The following is a 21,914-nucleotide window of genomic DNA, read 5'->3' on the forward strand; positions in this document are numbered from 1 at the left end:
TCCATGTGTTGCTGGTCTAGAAGGCCACGGAGTTCTGCACTGTACAGACTGCATATTAAAGTAGCAGTGTCTGAAACTGCATAATCTAAAAGTAACTCCTTTTCTGTCAGGAGGGATTTGTGGTTGGTAGATAAAAGATTGTTCTTTGCAGTGTTATCCACTGATTTTTCCTCAGCCTTCAACGACTATGCAACCATGTATTCCTCTTAAACACTCCCATAACGTTGGTTTCTAACAAGGTTCTGTGCGTTTGTAAGCTACAAAACAGTTGTAATTTTTTAATGTACACTGATGGTTAAATGTGACAATTACGTGACGACGTGGGGAAACAATTCCTTATGATTCTGACAGTAAGATTAACTGATGATCTTCATCTGTTTGTCACCTGAAAATGTTCATTAAAAATATAATGCATTTAAAATATAGTTTAAAAAAATGGTAAGGTTATAAACCTGACGGTGCTCATTTAATGAAATTTTGTGAAAGCAGCCTCTGGTTTCTTGTGCCTAGAATGTAAAGTAGCTTTCTCAAATAATGGTCAGTCTAGTAAGGAGTAAGAAGCATTAGAGAGCTTTGCGACATCAGCACGATACTTTCAAAGTAGCTGTGCCTGAGAACACACCGAGGTTAATTAACTCACTGCAGTGCTCAGATGTTCTGCGGACCGACTGTTGAATATTTAGCTTCACAGGTTCGAATTCATCAAGGTGGCTCGCTGCCAGAAGTACCCACTTTATCTGAGGCACATCTGTTCTCAGTGGTGGACTGAGGTGAAAGAGAAAACCTGGCTCTGGAAATATAAGCCAGGCTGACCCATAACCACTAACGCACAGATACCATTAAAGATCCTGCCATGTATTCTACAGTACAGACAATTACAATTAGGGATGCAACCAATGTTTTTGAATATTGTGTCTCAAGTTCTCACTATACACACACACACACACACACACACACACACACACACACACACACACACACACACACACACACACACTACATACATCCCATTCAAATGCAAATGGTGGTGCTGGAATCACCACATGCCCACAGCCTAGCTAGAATACTTCCACCATGCCCGTCTGTTCAGCAGTCATAGTCTATCCACTATAATCCACAGCAACATTGTACAGTGCAATCTACACAGCAACATTTGAGCATTTTTCACACTCAAATGCATCTTGCATTTAGAAAAATATATCAATCCACACCACTCAGAGACACATTTTAAGACGTGACCTCTGTGCTATTGGGGGGTTTTTTGGGTCCCCTTCTGTGCATCCCCACAGCTGTTAAAATCAAACAAATCTCTAAAATCTCTCTATATGTTGTGATCCTATTAATTCTAGTACATCTTATTGATCAAGACCCCAGTTTTATGAGCTTTCCAGTGTCACTATGGCCATATAGAATCAGTTTTCACTATATTCTCCTCATGGATCCTACTAAACAACTATTTTTGTCCATGGAATTATTACTCAGTCTGGTAAACCATGTGCTTTCAGCAGCTGAGGTACAGCTGGTTCTGTAGTCAGTAATGCCTTCATGGGATGGAGTTGACACATACAGCTGATGTCTCATGTCTGGTGTGATTCCAAGGTAAGGGAATGGAGAAATGTCTTTGAACTCACACTTTATGTCCATGGATCTACAACACCATCAGTCATACACTGAAAGCCATGATCAATTAATCCCATAGGTATTAATATTAGTAGCAATGAAGAAGTTCCCCTTCCTGCATTAATCCTAAATTTGACTAGCCTTTATATGACAGAGAGTGATGGAAAACATGAGGTAATAATATGCAATAGAAATCCCCAATCTAAAGTCAACATTATTGTCATGGCGGCTCAAGATGTATACGTGCTGGGCTACCAGGATGCCCCAGGCCATGCTTTGGTTTGTGCCTTTACCCTTAAATTAGCTGAATTTTGTTGTAGTGCTTTGAGGACCAGACCAGAAAATGAGCTCATATCCCCATAAAAAATATCTGGATAATATCACTGTTCCCACAAAAATACCCTTGATAAAGTCACACGTGATCTCTATTCATCAGTAATTGAGCTGCTCCAGAAAGTGTCGCTTGTTAACATCACAGAGCGCAATTGTTCTCTTGTGTTTCCAGCTGTGGGAGACACTCTTGTAATCAAAATTATAGAAAATGTATGCATGATGACAGGGATAACATCACCATAATCACACATAGAAACTCATATGCAATATAACAGAGCTGAATGTAGAGAATACTATGTTTATAAATGGCAGCTTTTGTTAGAGTTTATTCTGCTCTGTGGTGCAAATGTAGTTTTGTGGTGTTACTCGCAGGTCCAACAGGACATCAACCTAAAACGCTGCAGTTGCAGAGTTGTGGCCAGAAGCTCATCTGGTCCTTTCATAGCTGCAGCCCAAGAGTCTGTTGGTGGATGCCAGCTGTAATGGATGTTATCAAGTCTACGAACAAGGCCTTTTGGCCCATTTGACTTGAGAATCAATAGACAAGTATCAGCAGGCCAGAAGGTTCTGGGGTTGCAGAACAATGGGTGCTGAAAGAAGTCTTGTAGCAATGGTTCCCAACTTTCATTGTTTGTGTAGTTTTTAAGAGACCTAAGGGCCTCATTTAAAAACATTTATTAGATATTTACTATAAAATAGTCTAGGTGTGCTTATGTTCAATTCATAAAAGATAGTGACCATAGAAATCCTTACTTATGCAGGTTCTATCAACCCATTTGTAACTTACACACTGAAATCAACTTGAAATTAACATCTACCTTCCAGTCAACAAAATCCAAACCATAACTTCTCCTCCCTAAATGTGCAATGCTGTTTAATAATAGAAGGCACCCTATAATTTCACACTCTAATTAAATAAATAAATAAAATAAAAAAATCATTAATGCCCCCATATGCAAGTCTTGGGGTGTTAAATTAGGGTGTTATCTGTTTGTTTATTGACATTGTATTGAAAATTGCAACCAATTTGTAATTCAAAACTTCTGCATCTGGCATCTTAATTTGTCACCTTTAATTGATCATTCCTATCACATTGTTCATAAAGCTAAATGCAAAGTTCGCAGTAGGCTCCAATACTTCTACATAACCAACAGGAAAATCACTTACATCAAGTCTAGACTTTGCCTAAAGATAAGATCATTTCCATGTGAAAGTAAGGTTTTATAAATAACTAACTACACAACAAAACTGATCGTAAGTTTGTTTTATAAAAGGAGCCCCTCAACATGTAAAATTATACAGAACATCACAAGAAGCAATATTAGAGGATGATATGAAAAAAATATAAAGATAAAGTGACTCAGTTTTATTTTTAAGGTCCCCTGTTGTACAGAGTACTGTGGGAATATGGGGTACCAGAGCTACTGCTAAGACCATCAAGTCCTTGTCAAGGCATACTACGTTTTGAGTAGTCTTTTATAATTGCAGTTTGATTAATGACCTTAAAAAAAAAGAAGTCTATATGTGAATTTATATTTAAAAAAATATAGGCTTGTGTTGTTTCTCCAACAAGTCTGTGCAAATCTTGGGTTATTTCCTCTTAGTATTATACAATACGAGTTAGAATGGACAGAGTACACGCTCAAGACTTAGTGGTCCCAGTGGACAGCCCTGTTCTGTGTGTTATTTTCAGCCTCATATTCTGTTTTGAACTTGTTCTTGGCTAGCTAGCTCTAGCGTGCAGAACCATGAGTGTTCTGTGGGACTTCCCTGTACCAAGCCTGTGCTTAATTTGTATTGCACTTAGTACATTAAAACACTGAAGTACAAGCTGCAATATTCGCTTCCCCGAGAGGAATCACTTTCTTTTTCAGCATTCAGAGAGCAAAGTAACGACCAGGCAACAAGCCACAGGGGACTTCAGTTTTGAATTATAACTTATATCCATTCATTTCTACTAAACAGAATTTAAAAAACAATAGGCTGCAACACTAATGGAATAATAATGAAGGATGGACGTTTGACAGGGGAGCTCAGCCACAGTTGTTTTAGCCTGTTGTAATATAGATGCAAGACAGATGCATGCTGCTGGACTTCAACCATGGATACCACTGTTTCCTTCCAGTTTACATTTTAGTTGCACTGCATCATAAAACACTGGCTATGCAGCTTCTTTCAATTTTATAGAAGGGGAAATGCATTATGTACTAAATAAGAGCTTCACTGCCACTCTCTTTCTATAAAAAGGCAGACAAGTAAATCAATCAGACTATGGGAGATTATCGCCACCATAAATACAACTAATAAGCTTTCACACTAACACCAAACATCTGTCTGTAGCCGCATTTTAAAAATACACATGCAGACCAACCCTAAGGCTCAGTTATCAACATGTGGACAGAGTATGAATAATTACACATCTTTTGATTTGTTATTTTTTTCCTCCAGTTATGCTGGCTAAATTTACAGCCAAATGATTTGTGGTGTACTAAACCACAATGGATAAAAACACTTTGGTCCCCTATCATCCATTTTGGTTGTTTTGTTCATGAGATGAATACCTAACAACTGAGAGTCAGGCACAAATACACCTTTGTTTGACTTCTAAAATCGTAGGAGTTGTGTTTGAATCCTGGTTAATTGAAACACCCATAGAATTCACACCTCAGCAGGTACGGAGCCTTTTTACCTGCTGTGAGGGTCAATGTGCCGCTGTTTAATTACCACCCTGTACTCATAACCTTGTCTGCAACATCCTGATTGTTATCCAACGTACTTGATGTGTCTGTAATCCTCGAGTGTGATCAGTGAAATGGTCCAAATTGCCATGTGGACCTACTTCAAATAATGCAAGATGTCCTTAGACAAAATAACGTCCTTGAGCTGACAGCCCTTAATTTTTGCAATGTTTTGTTTCTTTGTTAAAACAGTGCAACGAATCCAGAAAAACTGAGAAACATCTGGCAGGATTTGGGAAACATCAAGGAGCTCGAGGCTGTGGCTAATAATTAACTATAGGTTGACAGTACAATGTCAAGTCAGGATAAAAAAAATAAAATAATTAAAAAAACAAAAAACACTGCAATCTACAGTAAACTGCTAGCTGCATATACTTTCAACTTACAATTTAAGAAGACAGACAATATAGCTGTATTTCGAAAGAGCCGAGCCACTGCAACTGCGCCACTATTGATGTAGACATTTGTGGGGGTCTTTTTAGGCCCCATCTACACTCCTCCGGTTTAGTTTACAAACGGAGAATGACATTACATTTACTCATTTGGCAGATGCTTTTATCCAAAGCGACGTACATTTGAGGAACAACATACAAGCATCAACAGAGCATCAAATACAGATCTACAACTGACAATACATACTAGTAAGAGCAGCAATAAGTACTAGTAAGAGCTCATAGTACATATCACATCAATGGGGTAAATACCTAGGGAAGGAAGTAAGTTAAAAAAAGAGTGCAAGAAGAGCACAGGAAGTGCATGTTAGAGGTTAGGAGTTAGAGGTGTTAAGGGTATAAGTATAAGAGGAAGTGTTCTTGGAAGTGATGAGTTTTCAAGAGCTTCTTGATGTTAGAGAGGTACGCCCCTGCTCTGATGGTGCGTGGTAGCTTATTCCACCATCGTGGTGTCACAGATGAGAATAGTCGGGACTGGGATTGCTTTGTGTGAAGTGATGGCAGAGCCACGTTCGTTGGAGGAGCGTAGCGGCCAAGAAGTTTGTATTATGGAGTTTAGGTAGATGGGTGCAGACCCAGTAGTCACTCTGTATGCAAGCATTAGTGATTTGAATCTGATACTGGAGGCCACGGGGAGCCAGTGGAGGTCACTGAGTAATGGAGAGTACGATCTCCGTCGTCTCCACACCAGTGTTTTAGCTGCGTATCAGAATTGATCTCCGTCTACATTAAAACGACTGAAAACGCACATCTATTGGCCATTCAGGTACACTGGCCATGCGCGTGCTGGTGTAAACATGAAGCAGAAGGTCTCTTCCATAGTTAGCCTACAGAAGATTTGGCGAAAGAATAAAGAAATGCAGACAAAGAATCAGACTACATTTTTTTGCATGCACCAAAAACGTGCTGGGACTGTTACTGAATGTAACACGGGAGTGTGGAGGGGGAAAACAGACTGGGAGTGGTTGCAAAGTAAACGACTACATGCACAGTAGCCTACAAGTGTAGGCAGATAGGCCTAAGTGGTATTTGCACGTACAGACTATTTTAATAAAAATACCAACTCAAAAACTCTGTTAGTAGCATCGTGTTTCTGCTTTGCATGACTTATAAGACCCAATCAGAGAGCCGAGCGTGAGGGTCTGCGTCATCGTTTTTGCCGTCTTCACTAAAACGCCCTCTGGAGTTTCGAAACCCAAAACGGGGTCGGCAGCGTTTCCAAACTTGAAATTGAAATTTTGTTCAGGTTTGTCCCTCTCAGAATGAACTGTTATTTTCTTCTAGCGCCATCATCAGTTTACAATTACGATCTGTCCAATACTTTGGTTTATTACCAAATACCTGCCATACTACATTCTCATCAGCCTCAGCTAACAAATGTTAGAATGCGAACATGCTAAACCATCCTGCTCTAGCATTTAGCTTACAGCACCACTGTGTCCAAGTACAACCTCACACAGACTCTACCGTCGCTGCGGACTCTTAAGTCTTGTTTAACCAATATTTGTCCAGGGTTGTTTGCCTAAGAGCACTTAATCACTGGCAATGCCCAAGAGATGTATAACAATGTTGCTTTTTCCACTTGTCACGCCCAGATTTATCTTGCTGGTCGGGGAAATGAACAGTTAACCAAAACTAAAATGCACATTTCTAGAAAGAGCCAAGACAGCACCACCTGCAGCCACTAGATCTTCACCTTTGAACACTGGACTTGATACAAATGGAAATATATTTGTGTTACATTTGTTGCTAAATCACCAGGAAAACAAGCAACAATCCCCTCTGTTAGCTAATGACAGTTTGCTGCCATCGGTGTAGAGAGAGAGAAAAGCAGAGGGGAGAGAGAGAAAGTGGATGGCAGATGAGACCATGTCCTTCCTCCTCATCTGAAAACAATAAGACAACAAGAGAGTGGGAATTAAAAGACTAGAGCCGTCTAATCTAGAACAACAGAGGAATGTCAGGGAGATGCCACAGCACCCTTTTATCCCAGATGTGTGCTATTAGGTCCACGGGCCCGATCCCTGCGCCAGACTCTGCTGGATCGTATTTCTTCCTCTGCTAATGCCACCGGACATACGATCTGACAATGATAATGATAATTACTTCAAATGACATGCCTTCCATTGTGGAAGAAGTGGAAAACACACAGGCACGCACACACAAACTAAAACAAGACAATATACACTGAGCTTTAAAGAGAAATTACTGTTGGCTTTCTCACCAATTTGGAAAAAGTTTACGACACAGCTCTGTACATTCCTCTGCACTATTTAAATGTTTCACAGCTTCTTGCGCTGTTTGTGTAAGAGGAAGAAAATCTGCAACAATAGAGAGGTCACAACCACAACTTGGTTTTGGAAGGAAAACAGAAACCGCTGCCAAGTTTGGTTTTAATGTTTGGGAATATCTGTATGAAGTTCATCATTAATTTAATGCAGAGTTAAAAACAAGAGCCAGGCACCATCTTCAGTATAATAGTTCTATTTCTGATGAGGGCCTAAGAATAAGAGAAAGTAATCTGTGTTTTTGTTCTCTACAATTCTAACGGTATTGATGGCATTTCCACAACACACAGCTTTCAAAATATTATTTTGCAGTTGGAGTCTATTTTCAGGTTTTATTGGACCCTCAAAAACACAGAACACATGATGAGCATTTCACCCTGGACATGATTACTCCCATCTCCGTGAGTTACACCAAATCTGAGAGGCTTGATATCCTTGGATGGAAGCAAGCATAAACCTCTGATGAAGCTGAGGATGTGTGATATTTTAAGATGTTATCTAGCAGTGGAGCAACCAACATGAAGAAATACAAGTCCTTTTTTAGCCACGGGGAGCAGAGCGTGCTGGACATTCAAGAGTCTCTTATCATTCTCCTCATCTTCATACTTGCTCCCTGTTCTGTTCTGTTTCCATCTGTAACTTTGTTTTCAGTGTTCGGGACAGAAAGTAAGTCTGTAGATGTATTTTTGGGGATGTTTGCACAGGAATAATGCCACTTCAATAATGTAATTAAGCAGAAATATTAATCAATGCTTGGTTTGATTTAAAGGAATGAGAAAATAGTGTAATTGGTGTCCTCTATCTCACAACTGTTCTTGTTGTTAATGCTGCTGTTCACAATTGTTAGCACTTTTTCCGTAACATTGTGTCAAACAAAATCACCCCATGTGGGATTTCTCCCTTTCCCCCCCCCATTTTAATAAAACATATAGGTGCATCTCAAAAATCTGAATATCGTGAAGAAGTGCATTGTTAGCACCAGAACCAGCCAGAGTTTCTGTATTATAAATTATTTATTCTTAAATTCCAATTGTTTTGAGATACTGGAGTTGTGATTTCCATGAGCTGTAAGCCGTAATTGTTTGAAACAGTCATGATTGAAATACTTCACTTTATGTGTATTGAATCTAGAATATATGAGTGTTTCACTTTTTGAATTAATTCAGAGAAGAAAATAAGCTTACCCACAAATGTTTGAGACACACCTGTATAAACATTTTGGAAATGGTTTCCTCCATACAGCCTTTCACTTGCTCCACCACATGCCATCATCAGAAACTCTGGTTTTTACCATGTTTATGTTGTAATTCATTTGCCATAAACAAAAGCTCCTAAACAGAGTTGTACATTCAAACGCAAAATCACAATAAAAAACAGGTGAACTCTGCCAGAAACGGCACCGACCCCAACACATGAACAGCCGTGAGTCTGTTAATAACACTACAAGGAGATCTATTTATTTTAACCATGATCATTCCTTAACCAAGTGGTTATAATTGTAACCACGACGACAAAGATCCCCTAACCTCATTTCAACACACATCACAATGTTTCTCTAAACCTAACCAAACCTTAACCACAGTGTTGTCACATTATAAAACTGATTCATCTTTCAACAGCGATGTGTAACAATGTCATCCTGTCAACAACATATTTTGTTGTTTAATTTGGAGGAATTTGGTGGGAGGTCTCATAACGGGAGGCTAAGAAAAGCAGAAGTTACTACGAAAAGTCTTCTTGTTCAAGAGTTCATGTGCTGAAGTTTGACTGTGATGTTCACAATACAGCAATATTAACAGACAGCGGGATGGTAAAAAGGCTTACTCTGAAAACTAACTTGATAGGCCATAAGAATAATCTCGATGCTTAACTAACATGTACATTACAGCATGATGTTATCCAGAGTATTCACACTCTGCAGGTACATATGCCTATCAATAAGGAACCCTGAACCTTGGACATTTTGTTAGCATCAAAAAAAAAAAACTCAGGAAGCTTCCTTCTTCTACACCACTGCTTCTGAAAGAGGAAAGCTGTTAACGTCAGTCTACAAGTGTTAATTAGAAGTAGCACATGCTGGAATTTTTTTTTTATAGGGTCCAATCTCTCCCTCTTGGCATTATAAAATTCACAAGTGTGTCAACACAGCACAGAAAACCAGACTAAACAATGCAGGGAATCCATAGATAATGGCAGGCCAACGTAATAAAGAATGAAAAAAAAGAACTAAATGATAAGTTGCATCAGCCTGTGCTTATTAGAAACAGGCAGCTTGTTTTTAGCTGATGTAAAATGCCCCTTTTTGCACCTGTAATCCCCCTCTCTTCTCACCTGTAGGACATTTTTTCTTCATCCTGCACCTCTGTGTCTCGCTGTGGAACGGGCAAATAGATGCTTCTTTCTCTTCAGGTGTTCTCCCGGAATGCCCACCCCCCCGGGTCCTGGTCTGAATGCCCCACCTAAAGCCACAGGTGACGCCATCACGGAGACAGACACTCCAGTCGCTCCACTCTCCCAATGAAGCCTGGGTACAATCCTCTAAGAGACAAGAGGTTTGGACAGAGAATAGACATCAGACGCAAAAGAAAACTTATATTTCAAACCTTTTTAAGATTTTACTTTACAAAACCAGATATCTGAAAAGTAGACAATATCGGAATAAGACGCAATTTTTTAATTTTAAAAGTCAATGTTCGGATTTTATTTTTTTTCGTCCTTCCTTTTCAAAAACACACAGTATAAACAAAGATTATCCATAACATTTGTTATGTGTAGTTATGAGAGCTCACCAAGATATCAAAATGCAGTTTAAAAATATTTTTTTTTATTGTTAAAAATACTATTCTGGACAAAAGTACAGCTGACTGGACAAACTATGCAACAACAAGATGTATAACATGATTGAAGGATCTGTCTCTGTTTGGTTTTTTTAAATTGTGATTTACTGTTACCGATTTATCTGCAGTCAGCTCACATTGGCCGATGATACTGACATGCCAATTTATCAGCCGGGCTCTAGTTGAAAGTAGTCAGCGTTTTATTTTTTATTATATGCCTGACTATATAAAGACAGAAATACCAGGACTGAGATAATTAAGATAAATCAATAAATTACAACCATAACCCACGGAGTGGTAGCAACATACATAGACTAATGTTTTGTTCAGACCCCTGGCTGGTAACCACAGTGCTATCACTTAAGATAGATGAATGCCAGCTGAAGCATTAATGCATTTCACTGGAATTGACTGTTTGCTGATGAGTGATGTCAGCCACAAAATCAGTCGTTTTTCCATGCAGTCCACAACGGAAAACCCAGCAGCCTCGGCCAAGATGGGACTACATGTCTCGGTAATCATCATTATCATTGTCAGATTTTGCGTATAAAATGAATAGATTTCCAGTGACTCCTTCCTGGAGTTGCTTGAGGTGTGTACCAACAGTCAGACATGAAACCTTAACATCGCCATTAAAACCAGATGTGTTCACGATGCCAAGAAACCACAGTAGCTGCAGATGGTGCAGGTGGACGGCAGAGGGGGAATCTGGAGTCCCAAACATTGCCGAACAATGATTGAGTTCAACAATATGTCTCACTTAGAAAGATGATGATGATACACAACGAGATATAGAATTCCTAAACTTCTTAAAGACTTAGATCAAACAGAGAAATAGACAAGGAGAATGAAATGTAGTAGATGAGGTACGATTATTTCAAGATTTGTTTTCCTGTTTCATGGTCTTCACTGAAACAAAGTATAGTTTACTGAAACAGGTGAAATTGATCAAAAGTCACAAATTTTTGACTAAAGCTTAATGTTAGAACCCTGCCCCCAAAAAACCACAACCAATAAAGTACTTAAACATCCACACATGAAACACTGCAGAAAAGTGGCCAGAGATGAAAGGAAAGGAGTTTGCAGGAACACGTCTGCTGCCAATTAAACCTTTCAGATTAGCTTCAAGGATGTATCCATTGCAGAGCGGACCTGTGTTTTGTAGCTGGCTGGGGTCAATGCTCTTTTAGTTCACCCAATTACCTGTTTCTTAAAAAAGGCTCAGTAATTTCCTAAAGCAGCTGGACACAGTAGCTCTAACAAAACGCTAATCAAACAGAAGCAAGAAGTGCATTTGTTGGGGACTATTTTCAGTAGCGGATTAATCCACATGTGGTGAGAATTTGGGGCAGCAGGACAGTGTATGTGGTAAGTTCAGGAGTTTTACAACTAAAGTGAGACATCAGGGGTTCATCCCCCCACCCACCTTAACCTTGCAGCGTTGACCATTAATGACAATAACAGCGACTCAGTGATAACAGTATTGTATGGAGAGATGACTTCTAAATGTAATTATGTCCGTTTTTTTTTTTTTTCATAGCAAGATCACAAACTTGTTCTCTGGCCTGTCCGGCTTCACTGAATATCTCTAAAAATACGCCCTCTTATTGTCTGCGTTGGCAAAAAAAACAAAAAATAAGAAGTGGTACAGTTGATTTATGTGGAAAAGGATAATAAATAAAAGGTCATATACTACTTATATTTGTTTGAAGTAAGTTCTATAAATATTAAACACTGTAACTGTACTTACCGAGGCAGTCTGTCTGGTGGGTGATGGTTCCCTCTGGGCAGTGGGTCAGACACTTGCCTTTGTACAGCTGGAAGCCAGACTTACACTTAGTGCAGAAGTCCCGGCTGAAACAGTGCTCACAGTCCAACGAGCGACACTCTGAGAGGAGGAAGACCATCACACATCAGGTGAACAATCAATTTGGGAGAATCCGGGAAGAAACTAGACGCTTTTTCATCAAGTCATCCTGATTTTCACTTTAGTTATGACAGTGAGATGCAGGTGGGCATGTTTAAACAAACTGGAGTCCAAACGGTGCAGCGCTGCAGAAAACCACAGGTTAAACAGAAAGGCCCCATGAAATGGCATCATTACTTCCTTAATGTGATGTATTTCCTGTTTAAACAGGATGTTGGCGCGGGACATAAGTTTAATCTATAGAATGTCAATTTTAAAGGCGGGGTTTTTCATAAAATTGTGATGGCTTTATTGGTTGGAAGTAGCTGATTTAACTTAACCATACTTTACATACAGAGGTGGTAAAATAGAAACTAGAAACAAATGTGCTACTTTGATTACTCGCCTACACAGCCTTCAATTTAAGTCATCATAGCATGTTGTTTTGTGTACGTGTGTGTGTGTAAACTTGCACTGTGCTGGTTGAGTTTTGAGTGGACCTCAACTGTTTTCCAGGAAGCTCAAGTCTTAAAAGCTTCTTATATGAATATGCACACAGACTTTGTGGTTAGAGGTTGACTCTAAAGAAACCTATGAACTCTAAGGACTTATTTGCATCTCTTTAGTCAAATTTCTTATTGACTAAGACAAAGATATGTATTTTTTTCCCTTTTATTGTTACAGTGTGTTTATAAATGAATTAAACAAGGTGAATCTCAATAAAAGGAGCTAATCCAAAATGTATAAACTGTGCATTTGGGTACTGTCTGTTGTTAGTGAACATGTAAACTAAAACATTATAATTTCCATAACTAGTTTAGGCCTCAATGTAAATGAGTCATGTGTGCTAATGTGAGTGGGACACAATATCAGCAAAGAGATATCTGCAGGTGAAACAACCCTTTTCGTAAAAACATACTCATGCAGCGGTTGATGTCCTTCCCTCTCTGTCCGTAGTGTCCCGTGGGGCAGGCGTGGAGACAGGTTCCATGGTGAGACATCCCCGCCCTCTCCAGGAATAGGAAGAGTCGCTCTGGGCAACGCACACAGCCATTGTCACTGGAACACTCCAGACAGCTCCGACAGGGGTCCTCGGGTGTCTCCCTGGGAGCTACAGGAGACAACAGAGGGTAAGACGTAAGACAGGAGAAATTCCAGTTAAATTGAGGGGGAAAAAAAAATCAAAATACAAGTAGAGGAGTGCAAGAAAAAAAGAGAAATAGACTGATAGCAAGGGTGGTGGGTAGCATTAGGATGGAAAGAAGATGACACAAATCCTCAAGATACAGAGAGAATTTCTGAAAAATCCACCACTGGGCTCCTTGAAATACAGATTAGGTCACATGTAGCCACAGTATATCCCACTTTTAACTGTCAACACTAGACTGTTCATCTGATTTTTCTCTGGACATTCAAGAAATGTAATATTAAATTAATTGAAATGAATCATTCTATACTTGTCTATAGAAATGACTAGCGGAGTGTTTTTAAATAAAAAGACGTAATTTGATTGTTTTGAAGTTGTATTCACAAGCAGAGTGTGAGAGCAGGTGTCACTATTTTAAAAGCTGTGATGAAGCACAAGTAATTCTTCTATTTTAAGATTTTTATTGATTTTGTCATTTGAAAGTTTATTCACTTCAACTGTTTTGAAAGGGGATTAATGAGCAGAGCTTCTAACTGCTAAAGAAATGTAATACATTTATTTTCCAAAATGAGATGGGTACCATTTAAAATATGCTGACAAAAAGCTTGATGGAAACAACATCTTGCGGTGCTTCTGCTTTATTAAGAGAATTCCACCCACAAACTGGACTTTTGATATTCTAGAGACCCTAAATGATGAACCTCAAATTCATTTCATATCATTTTGGAATACAGTTTGTTTTCTATTCTACCAAAATAAAGGCCATGCACGTAAATTTCAAATTTCCTCTTTAATTGTCGAATAAGTGGCACTTTCATCTATAGATCTTTGCTCACAAATTCAGTCTAAATTTAATAGAGAATCATTCTTTTTTAAATGTTGACAAAGAAATCTTAGGTAGCAGATTTGCTTTCCAAATTGTTGGGAAATAAGATTAAAAGAAACTGTTGCTTTTTTTTTTTCCTGTATGACTTTCTCACAATGCTGCTAAACTGACTCTCGCTGTTATATATGTAGATACATGTAGAGTACATAGGGAGCAGAATTCACAGTATGCTACTGTCCGTCAGTCCTGTACCTTGTGCGTCAGCATGTACTCGTGTTTCTTCATGAGTTTGTGATGTATAAACCTATTAAATAAACTGAGGAAAATAATAAAGTGCACTGTTTTCTTCTGGCACACAACGTGAGTTCAGTCGTGATTTGTGCAGCTCACTGGCGATAGATTTCACATCTTTGTAGCATGACAGTTAGGCTTGTGTCTAAGCCAAAGTAAGTCTTATTATAACAGTGAGCAGCGTTGTCTGCTCCCAGATACACACAAGACTCAACAGACAAAGTAGGAATGCTTCCAATCCGACGGGGTTAAGGAGGATATATATGGAAAGACGGGCAAGGTGGGATGGAAAGACGGATGGAATGAAGTGAGGAGGGATGGAAAGATGGGCAGAATTTACGGAGGAGGTGACGGGCAGGCATTGAGAGTGTGTGAGTCTGAACAATCGCAGAGTCTGATCCTCACAAAATACCTGTGGCCAACTGCCGATGTCCTTGATGAGTGTGCGTGCGTTTACTCAAGTAATGTACTTAAGTAATTTGAGGTACTTGTACTTTGCTTATTTTAGTAAAATTATGTGGTGTGCTCCTACGCATGTGCTAAAATATTAGTAAAAAAAAATAAGGATTTGTCAAATTAAATATAAAAAGGATAGAAAGATTTAAAAAAAAAAGAATCAATAAAGTAAAAAGTACATATGTCTCAATAGCAAATATGAAGAGGATAAATTATAACAATGAGTCTTAGGAGAGTACTGCCATTAAAAAAGTTATTTTTTCATGTATACAAATGTAAGCCTGTGATGGAGTACCATTACTACAGTTCTGTTGAGGATGTGCTCCGACTGCCCTACCAACAAGCGTGGCTCTTTGGCATTATGATAAGTTGCATGTTTGGTACCCTGTAGACCCAAGTTTGAATCCGGGTGAGGTGACTGCTCTCTCCCTTTGTTACAAAGTTTTAATCTACAAAAGATTCAGACTTGGCATGACAAAAATAATTGTTAATTGAAGCAATTCATAAAGGAAATATGTAGAAAACCCACATGCATGTCTGATAGAAGACATTTACAGTGTTTTCTAGGAATTAGAACTATTTTAAAGGATTTATCAGTGGAAATCCTGCTAAAAACACTGACAATACTAACAACAGGTGCTAAGGAGCCCTGTAACCCAGCACTTAAACCCAGTGAGTTCAGTTTAGCAGCTCATTGGCACGGATACTTTTTTTCTGGCAGCTCCTTGGTGCGAATGTAATTCATCAAATAAATACATCTGTATGACTTCTGTAAAACTGACATAAAGAGCCAGAACTTCTTTTTAGACCTGCCATTTTGCAGATGATCAATCTTACAAAGAGAATTCCTCCATAGATGAGGCAAAACTGCAGTTTCTCTGCCAACAGACTCAAAATTAAATTGACCTGAATACACCAGAATATAATGTCATAAGACATTTTTTATTGAGAATTCCACATTCTTGTTTTTTTCCAATTTTATTCCCAGCAGCATTTTTGCTTGTCAAAAGACAAGTTGGTATTGTAGTTATTTCACATAAATAATATCTGTTGAATAAAAAGTTCAAGATGTTTAAGTCAGTAATTAGGTTGTAGTTTCTTAGCTTCTTCATGGATTCATCACCATAACGTCCTATGAATGATTGATTTCACTGATTTGACTGGATGAGGATGAATGTATGATTTTAATCAATATGTACCAATGTGTTCTACAGGGGCAGGTATATGAAGAGTAACACAAAACAACTGAATTTACATTACAGATGGATAAATAGACTAAACGGTTAGAGTTCATTCAAGAGAATGTGTTCAGTCAAGTGCTACAGAGACTGTACAGTGACAAGTGAGTCAAAGATAAAAACCCTCTACAGCCAATTTGTCCATTAGCAGTTGAAGTCATGTGGAATTTCCCCTGGGAAAGATGCTACTAAATTCCCTACACGCACCCCTGGCATTAGCTAAATACACTACATGAGGTCAAACTATAAATATGGTTGCAAATTGTAAAAATGATACAGCACTAAAAAGCAACAAACAAAAAGTGTACATTATGTTCGAATTCAAAATTTGTTAAATGTTTATACACCTAAATCATACTGAAAATTTACTATTAAGAAGTAGTTGACTGTGTACACAATTTCAGGTAAAATGAAAACTCCTGTGTTCATGAAAAAGTAGTCACAGAGACTTCTACATTAGCTCTTCTAATAGCACAAGAAGTATGTTTGTTAAGAGGAAGAATAGGTCATTAACTTAAACTCAAGCTGCATAATGATTTAGAGGCTGGATCCTCAGAAGGACATGGCCTGTGGAGGTGTTACCTTTAGAGGAGTTCAAATGAGATGATCAAGAGACAAGTCTACTGCCGTATTTGGGCACTCTTTATCATTTGACTTTTCTGCCTACTAGCTCGTGTCTGTTTGACAAAGAGAAAGTTCAGTGAGTCTTGAGTTTACGGACACTGTCTTAAGAAAAACAGCATCAATTGCTTCAGCAAATGTCCAAAAGTGCCGTATATTTATGTTGTGAACTGACGCCTTCTAGCAGCTACAATAATTGTGACTCTTGTAAGTCAGGAGCAAAGGAGGAAGTAGGGTGATGTTGTTATAGAGCCAAAAAGTCAACAGAGGGAGGGAGGTCAGGGTGTCCGTTACATTTGTTACTTAACTTTAAGGACTTGTGGCCCTTGGTGGGCAACTTATTTCCCAAAAATAACCTGTAATGTCTGTAATGTGTTGTTATTAATAATGTGTCCAGCCTGCAGTGGAGTTTATTATTGACATTTTGGAGTGACTTTTTCATTAGTCCACACAGGGAGTAGTGCTAGGTAATTATAACATAGAAAGCACTGTATCTGAGCTTTAACTTAAACCTGCTGCAGATTATGGTCATAAAGTTCAGTATAAGGTCAGATTTCTACAGCTCAGATCGTTTTATCAAATGTCAAATCTTTTACCAGTATGTTCTTTTGAAGACAAACCTATAATCAAATGTGTTCCTCAGTTAATTTTAATGCCAGAAACCAGGTTACAAACATAACAACCAGTTGTTGTTAATTAAAAGTTGTTAATTATACTTGTATGGACTACAGGAAACAATTTGCCAGTAATGAATAAGTCACAGCAATGGTGTCAAGATCAAAAGTTAATTGTCCCTTGAGGGAAATTTGTCTTGAGCAACAGTGCCAAGCAAGAGAGTAACTGTATACTAATGTCAGAATCACACATGAATACAGCCTAATCTCTACATTTAACATGGTATGACACAAGTAGATAAGCACCGAGATATTTCAGTAATTGTTGAGTGAAATTAGGAGTAATGTTAAAAACAACAAGGATAAACCCTAAGTGATTCTCTGCAATTGCACTGGATGCAATAAAATAAAGCAAACAAAAAACTAGCAACAAATGCAGGTTATAAATAAATAACCAATTTAAGACCAAGGTAGATACAATTTGCAAACTAATTTCAAACCAGATAAAATACTAGGAATAACTATAAAAGTGCCAGAAGTGATTCAAGACATTTGTTTCTTTTTTGAGCAGATTGTTTCTTAAGAAGAGCTATGGAAGTAGGGATGAACAGGATAGCTTGTAGCATTATGGCTGCAGTTTAGCTAAACCTGTGCTTGTTTTGACAGAAATCTGGTTCAACTACTCCCCACAGTGAGTTATGACATATTTGGTCTAAATATGAATGAGTAAACTATGAAGCGGCCAAGCCATGTTGTAGGACACACCTTCAGGAACTTCAGAAAAGCAAATACATGGTAAAAGGGCCGTCACAGTATACTCTGCTACACTGTTGGAATGACAGGCACTATCTGGGACATGATGCAGTGCAGAAAAACCAAAGCACCAAAGAATGGAGACAAAAACAAGCAATAGGTGAAGAAGCCAAGGTGACATTGTTGTGTGTGACAATTACAGTGACCAATTTTGTCACACTTACAGACTCTTTCTGGGCCTCCAAACCCAAATTTTAAGTGATTCTCTTGTCAATCAGTCATTGTTCTGTGCTGGTTTAAGTAGCACTTAACAATGACCTTTGGCCTTGCACATGTTATGGATATGTTTTCAAGTAATCTCAGTTTAGCAGAGTTGAGAAGAGTAATTAATAGTCAAGAATAGAGATGAGAAGTAAAGAAGAGTCCAGTGTAAGACAACAAATATCCCCAGAATAACCTAGGGTCCCATTTCACTGAGCTTTTGGGACCTCACTTTGAGGTCTCGACCCGCTGTCTGAAAAACCGTTCTCTACACATATGCTATCGATCTGCAGGCTTAAGGGAGTTTTAGAGGCGCGGCAGGTTTAGGTAGCGTAAAACGGTGACCTTTCACCTTGTATGGGATTGCACTGGGATTTTAACAAGAACCAGGTGTAACAAGCTCCATTGGGGTCTCAAGGAAACATGCTAGTGTTTAAAAGGGGCATTCCACCCTAAAACTGAATTCACATAAAATGGTGAAGGTAAGTAGTATTAATAAAAAGATGGTTTAACAAAGATTGAATAGAGGCAATAAAGTGATTTCCTCTCATGGTTTGATGGACACACGACCAAGTTATGATAGCAAAACAACAACAAAAAAAGCCAAATATATCCTGTAAAGATTTGTTTTGCCCAAGACAAAGTAAGAAAATGTTAAGACAGAAAAATAATTTTGAGTTTTACCCTCAACACCGGATAGCTTGACCTTTAGTGAAGTAGCATGCAGACCTTTAAAATGCTAATCTTGTACACACACCACTGATAAACCGGGCTTTTTCTATCCAAGTCTAATCTTTATAGTGTTTGTAAAATGTAAACACATTTATTACATAAACATTTACAATTACGTTCATTTTATGTGCAGTAGATCAGTATGATGCTGTTTTATCATCACCACATCATGCTATTATATTAGATATCAGCCTATGAAGTTGGGTAAACTTCATGTTGTCAATAAAAAGATCACAAAAGGTAAAGGTGAGTTCAGGTGGGATTATCTTTCACTACCTCACTAGAAGAAATATCAAAATTCTATTTTGTGTGCGATTTCCCGGTAACATACAGCAGCTGCCGCTTCTGTAGATCGAGCCAATATACCCACAATGCACCATAATGTGTACATTAACAAGAAAAACGTGCCAGGTGGCGTGACGTGTTAAAACACCACAAGATGTTCTGTCCCTAATGACACATGTGTGGAGGTCCAGGCAATTGATACCAGTTGACTTAAAGATGTGTTACTGAACACCTTTTTCACCACGTGATTTCTAATATTTCTCTAGAGAGATTTGAAGGTGTCACATCTTGATTGCACACATTAAGTGATGGTTTAGCTGCTTTCATTCTTGCACTTCTACTGACACGCGGATTGATCTATGGTTAAGAGGTTATGTCTGTGACACCAAATCAATCAACTGCAATGCCCCTTATTTCCTGTCAATATCTGTATTGACCTGTCTAATGAAACTAATATTAAAATCCCAAATGGGGACAATATTAGGAGTATTCAGACACTTCTCTCTGCAGTGAATGTGTATTTTTTTGAAGCTCCTTACGTTTGCCCGGATCTACTTGCAGGAGAAATTGTTTTCCTGCGATTGGTGATAACAAGATGTGTCCTTTAAAGAAAGAGAGCTCACCACTGTCATATACTATATGCTATGGTGAAGGCTTCATGCCAAAAGGACTTAGCAGATTTGTCAGCCTATGGATTATAAATAAAATTTACCCAGAAGCTCAACCAATCAGATTCTTTTGCTGCTTTTGGCAGCCTTTTCTGTTGACTTCGTTTTTGGGAAATATACACGAAATACAGACGTTCAATAACACGGTATGATTGCGTTTAGAAGATATCAAAAGTTAATTAAAAAGATATTTACAATTCTATACAACATGACAGCAAGTAGCAGTGTACTGTATATTCTAGTCAGCGTTTCAACACACTACAAGTTTACAACTTAAGAGAACAATTTGCATTTATCAAGAATTTTTTTACTCAATAAATTTACAGAGTGAGTTCAAATACTGTAGGACAGGGACTGGTGGTAAATAAAAGGAAACTGTGTAACTGATGACATGACATGAATCCATCTGAGCTGATGCACAAACACAACCACACCTGCCACACTTGATTCCCCAGTTAGAAAAACATGTGCTTTGGGTGTTTGTGGGTAAAAATGAGAACCGCAAAGCACTTTGGTTTACTTTTGATATAAACAAGAAGATAAAAGCTCACCAAAATGCATTGCTGCAAAGTCCAAAATTTTCCACATCAAGCACAAACATGAGCACAGTCAAAATCTATGCTTCCAACTGCAGCAACACCTGTACCTGATTACTCTTCATCTTAAGTGTCTTTGTATTTGCACTCAGGGATGATTGCCCCACCTAGTGCTCAGAGGTGTAAATGCATGCATGCGTAGAGACAAATAACAAAATAAAAGCTCCTTCACAGTCATTCCGCTCAAAACTGTTAATCTCACCCGATACAGCCCACTATGTTGTACCACTGAAATGGCTAAAAAATATTTGCTCCAAAGTCTTGTTACAGCATGTGTCTTCAAAATTTGAACATAAACATCAACAAAATGTACATTCTGAAGTTTTCCAATTCCTCTAGCAGAAATAAGCTGGTCAAAACTTTGATTCAGGGACAGATATGTCTGCGTTGTTTTTTAAATAATGCCCATGAGCTTTACATTTTCAACATTTAGACACTTCACTAAATACCAGAAATAATCCAGTATGATTGTTAAATGGCATAATGTGACTGTAGGGTTAAATCTTAGTCATGCATTGTAATTTCTGGAGGGTTAAGTTGACATCTTCATTCATAGTGTAACGTGGATGAGACCACCATGTGCAAATGGAATATGTGCAAAACAGACTGACTTAAATCTGCCTGTGGAAACTCAACCAGGGAAGCATTTTATCTCAAATTATGACCTATTTTTTTCTCACTCCCTCTAAATTCTCAGCTGCTCGCAATTACCTACAGTAACCTTATAGAAACACAAATAGCACTAATGGACATAATAATTGGTTCAACCTCCTGACTTTTACGACTCATTTTTCCTGCTCTGAAACACTTCAAACATTTTCATTTGGACAGTGTGTCAAAAAAAGGAGGTGAGCGACACCAGTGTGAAGTGATGAATTCTGACAGTGCCCACAACCAGCGTGCCCACAACCAGCATTTGATCCTTTAGACCTAAAAATGGTATCTAACTTCCAGCTGCCTTCATCCAAGACTCAATAGTTATTGTGACATTTTAGGCAGCAATAGTAATATGTTTATTTTACAACTTTGCACAATGGTCATGTTAAAAATGTATATTATAATTTTATATCCATATTTTCAACATTTGTCCAGTTCTCTTACATTGCCTGAAAGCTTGGCTGCATTGCCTCCTTTGCAATGCATAAGCAAGAATGCAATCAACATTACACATTAAAGACTTATCTCTGTTCTCTCTAGTATATTCTCAATTATAATTGAGCATGCAAATGTAGGCAAAATATTACTGTTTTTG

The 21,914-nt window shown here is 38.3% G+C and overlaps 1 protein-coding gene across 1 annotated transcript in view; it reads right to left on the minus strand.

Moving 5' to 3' along the window:
• The window catches only part of rspo4 (R-spondin 4), a 34,344-nt gene extending 13,589 nt beyond the window's left edge, over window positions 1–20,755 (minus strand). The window contains exons 1-4 of the mRNA XM_046028667.1: window positions 20,618–20,755; window positions 13,094–13,285; window positions 12,019–12,156; window positions 9,763–9,969 (exon numbers count right to left, since the gene is read on the minus strand). Of these exons, the coding sequence (XP_045884623.1) occupies window positions 9,763–9,969; window positions 12,019–12,156; window positions 13,094–13,285; window positions 20,618–20,654 (574 nt within the window). The 5' untranslated portion in view covers window positions 20,655–20,755. The remainder of the gene's footprint in view (window positions 1–9,762; window positions 9,970–12,018; window positions 12,157–13,093; window positions 13,286–20,617) is intronic.
• Between the last annotated feature and the right edge of the window lie 1,159 nt (window positions 20,756–21,914).

Source organism: Micropterus dolomieu, linkage group LG18 (assembly GCF_021292245.1).
Source record: "Micropterus dolomieu isolate WLL.071019.BEF.003 ecotype Adirondacks linkage group LG18, ASM2129224v1, whole genome shotgun sequence".
NCBI lineage: Eukaryota > Metazoa > Chordata > Actinopteri > Centrarchiformes > Centrarchidae > Micropterus > Micropterus dolomieu.